The 3,846-nt window shown below is 54.7% G+C and overlaps 2 protein-coding genes across 2 annotated transcripts in view; one reads left to right on the top strand and one right to left on the bottom strand.

Annotated features, from left to right (window-relative positions):
• Positions 1 to 898: 898 nt before the first annotated feature.
• Positions 899 to 3,058, bottom strand: VE01_10602 (uncharacterized protein; the record flags this gene model as incomplete). Its single annotated transcript, XM_018279996.2, has 3 exons — positions 1,344 to 3,058; positions 963 to 1,265; positions 899 to 927 (listed from the first exon to the last, which is right to left on the bottom strand). The coding sequence occupies exons 1-3, from the start codon at positions 2,827 to 2,829 to the stop codon at positions 899 to 901; spliced, it is 1,818 nt and encodes a 605-aa protein (XP_018125106.1). The 5' UTR covers positions 2,830 to 3,058.
• Positions 3,059 to 3,169: 111 nt separating this feature from the next.
• Positions 3,170 to 3,846, top strand: part of VE01_10601 (uncharacterized protein) — a gene marked incomplete at its 3' end in the record, with an annotated part of 1,219 nt that continues 542 nt past the window's right edge. Inside the window, exon 1 of the mRNA XM_018279995.2 lies at positions 3,170 to 3,831. Coding sequence (XP_018125108.2) covers positions 3,313 to 3,831 — 519 coding nt within the window. The 5' untranslated portion in view covers positions 3,170 to 3,312. The remainder of the gene's footprint in view (positions 3,832 to 3,846) is intronic.

The raw sequence follows: 3,846 nt of genomic DNA, 5'->3' as shown, positions 1-3,846 counted from the left end.
TCCCCTCCACCTCCACCGCGGCCACCCTCTCCATCACCTCCGCCCTCCCCACCACCATCGCGCCGCAAACCGCGCGCGTCGAGCGCGACGCAGATGGCAAGATCATCAAGGTCATTCATTCGCACACCAAGAAAGCCAATCCCCTCAACGACCCTCTTAACGAGCTCGAGTCCGGCGACGAGGGTGATGATGATGCAATGGAGGGATTCGAGGGATTTGAAGACGAGCAGGAGGAGAAGAACGAGGTTGTGAGACAGCTCGAAGAGCAAGCCCTGCGCGTCGCGGAGAAGAAACCGAGGAAGCAGAGTACGAGGGAGCAAGAGTGGTGTCAGCGACTGAGCGAGAAGTGGGGGGAGGATTATAAGAGCATGGTTAAGGATAGGAGGTTAAACCCCATGCAGCAGAATGAGCCGGATATTAGGAGGAGGATTGGGAAGTGGTTGGAGTCTAAAAGTGGTTCGGCGTAGGTATATATCTAATGTGACTTTGAAGCAAAGCAAGAAGCGAGGTGTGTGTGTGTGTGGAGCAATATCAGGGGTGTGAAGCGTGTGTGATAGCCATTGTAGCTCTGGAACACTGTGGTTTTCACAGTTCCGTTTCCCTCTCTTTCCCTTTGCCCTTATCTCCTTCTCCCAATAGCGAGAATCTAGCTCAGCATATATATATCCCTTCACTTTCGCCTTTCTCCTCCCAATATCGGGAATCTCGCCCACGTAATCATATCCCTTCCTTCTCCCTTCTTCCCCCTAAAAAAACACCTCTCTCGGCGCGCATGCTTAACCCCTTTACACCGCTAATTTTTACATAAAACATATTCCCAAACCCTTCAACACCTCTCAACTCACCCCCCCTTCCTCCCTCCACACCCACCTCTTCTCCAAATACCTCAAGCGTATTCTTAATACACCCCTTCGAGCTCTTCGGGAACTGTTTATTCAGCACCTCAATCAAGCCCAGCTTACTCAACTCGCTCCCCTGCACCGCCAGTTTAAACGCCGCCATCTCGTCAGGGGCGACTAGTTTCTTCGTCCCTGCTCCTCCGGACTTGCCGCCAGACGAGGAGGTCGCGGAAGAGGATTTGCTGGTGCTAGGCGCGATGAGGCCGAACATCTTGACCGTCTTGGCGGAGGGGCCGTTGACGTGCGCGCTTGTCCCTTTCATGGGGTTTAGGGGGAGGCGGGGGGGTTGCATGGAGGGTGGTGGGGCGGGGGGTGCCCAGTAGTGTGTTGCGAAGGGGTCGATGGGGGTTTGGACTTTGATATTTTCTGCGGGGTGTGTTAGATCTACTTTACTCATTGGATCCCAGGGGATAAAAAAATGGATTCGAGGAAAAGGGGGCTTACCATGAATAACCTCCAACGCAAACCCTCGCATCTCGATATTCGGATACCGGCCTTGCTCATCCTCCCAGCAGAGCCCAGTGCTCTTCGGTTCTAAATCACCGAGCATGACGAGTTTCCTTGCATTGGCGATCTCGTCATCAGCGTCATCCAGGAAACCATCCAGATCCTCCTCTCCATCCGCATCATCGTCATCCTCTCCTTCCGACCCAAGATCCTCCTCATCCTCCCCCGGCTCCTCCCACTCCGCCTCAGAATCATAATCATAATCCACTCCCGGAAGGTCGCGCTTAATCGGATTCCTAGCCAGCCTTGCTGCGCCCGACACGGGCTGCTTGGTATACGTCCCGATGTACGGCGGCCGCACGTCCTCGGCGAATTTGAGGATCTTGTAGGGGATGGCCCGGAGGGAGGTTCGGGTGTTCTTGATTTGTGCGTTTTGGGAGTCGGTTGTGAGGTCGATGGGTCGTGAGGAGCCGCCGAGGAGGTGCGACATGATTTGCTTGACGGGCACGCAGCGCCTGCCGCGGCGGGTGAAGCAGTTGTGGGGTATGTTGAAGGCTTTGGTGGCATCGAGTTTCGGCGGGCGTTCTGAGGCTTTTGATCCGCTGAGACAGGCGTCTAGCTCGTTTTCTAATGTCTGTGTGGCAAACTCGTCCCGCTCAAACCGTAGTATAGGAGCTAGAGTGACACTGTTTTGTACAAAGAACGCCGGGAACGCCTTGTCGTAATCCGAAATCTCGCTGCGCTTATTTGGTGATTTATCGTCTGGTGCCGGACCTGCCGCGTTCCCGGGCTCTGGGCTCACGTCCTTCTCTGGCTTCTTGGCGGGTTGTAATGTGAAAAAAGAATTGAGCTTCTTCTGGCTCCTCTCCTTCTTTTTCTTCTCCTCTTCCAGCCTTTGCTTCTCCTCTTCCTTTTTCCTCTTCTCCTCCTCCTTGGCCTTCCTCTCCTTCTCCTTCTCCGCCCGCTCCGCGTCCTTCACCAGCTTCTCTGCCTCCTTAACAAGCCTTTTCTCTTCTTTCTCAGCCTCTCTCTTTTGTCGTTCAGCCTCCTTTTCCGCATCCCTCCTCGCCTTATCATGCTCCTTATCCCGCTTCTCTGCCTCCTTCCTCGCACGCTCGTCCGCCTTCTCGCGGTCCCTGATCTCCTTGAGAATCTTCTTGTGTTCTTGCTCCGCGAACGTAAGCTTCGGCTTCTTCTTCGGCGGTTGGCCCCCGCTGCTCATCATGGAAAAGGCGTTCGCCGGCTTGAGAAGGGGTGAATTCGGTCCAAGGCTCGGGGTTCGTGACGGGGCTTCCGAGATTACTGACTCGGTGTCGCTCCTCGCTGGACTCGACTCTCGGATAAGGTGATGTGCTACAGAAGGTGGGAGGTGTTGTTCGGGTGACATCTTGAGAGGCGCTGATGTTACATTGGTAGGACTATCTTCATGTTGCCGTTTCAATGATCGCGGGGACATTGAGGTGCCGCCCATCGAGGTGTCCATTGTGCCAGCCCTAGCCAAACTCGGGAAGAAACAAACAGTTACTCAAGCAAAGCCCAGCATATATGGTTTGATTCGGGATATCATAAAGTGTAGTGATAGGCGTTGTGATGTTAACAATTGTTTCGGCCACCGTTGTCTCTGAATGTCGTCTTTTGGGGGCGGACACGCGTGAAGGGACGCGATTCTTCCAAGGGAAGTCGCGTAAATTGAATGGGCCACTTCCGTCCCGAATCCGCGCTTATCCTAATATGGCATTAGGCTCCCACCCCTAAGGGTCCGCAAGGCTACAGCGGGGATCAAATACCGTAAGCGGTAATTTAATCTTCAGCCTTGACGTTGACCATTCCTTCGGAATACTCTCCTATAAAGATCAACGACCGTTGAGCCTCACGACCTCACACGACATATCCCTTCTCTCGTGAAAGGCTCAACCACGGTTTATACATCTACAAGGCAACATCTCATGCTGCCCCCTACGACATTATGATTTCCATAATGCCGACACGACGGCTGACACGCTTCATCGCCCTCGCAGCCCTCGTGCTCGTCACCATCGCCGTTTTCTACAGCCCGCTTACCCCCCGCCGCCATCAAATCCCCGCGAGCCATTCAACCTGGCAATCTGAACTCGGTCCCGTCGACAACAAAGCGACCTCCTACGTCGCCGAAGCCACGCCCGCCGAGTTATGCGCGCCTTACCACTGGGAGCCACACACCCCCAAAGGCGGCAAGCGCAAGATCTACGACCTCTTCCTTATCAACGATGAGCTAAACTGGCTCGAGATCCGCCTCAACACTCTCAGCAAGCAAGTCGACTACTTCGTCGTCGTCGAGTCCCCCAAGACCTTCACCGGCCTCGACAAGCCCCTCCACCTCCAAGAAAACTGGGATCGCTTCGCTCCCTTCCACTCTCAAATCATCCACCACGTCCTCGAATCGGACCTCAACTCCACCGTGGCCTGGGACCACGAAGACCTGCAGCGCAACGCCATGTTCGACCAAGTCATCCCCTTCCTC

Source organism: Pseudogymnoascus verrucosus, assembly GCF_001662655.1.
Source record: "Pseudogymnoascus verrucosus strain UAMH 10579 unplaced genomic scaffold scaffold_91, whole genome shotgun sequence".
NCBI classification, from domain to species: domain Eukaryota; kingdom Fungi; phylum Ascomycota; class Leotiomycetes; order Thelebolales; family Thelebolaceae; genus Pseudogymnoascus; species Pseudogymnoascus verrucosus.
This window is presented reverse-complemented; position numbering and strand designations above follow the sequence as displayed.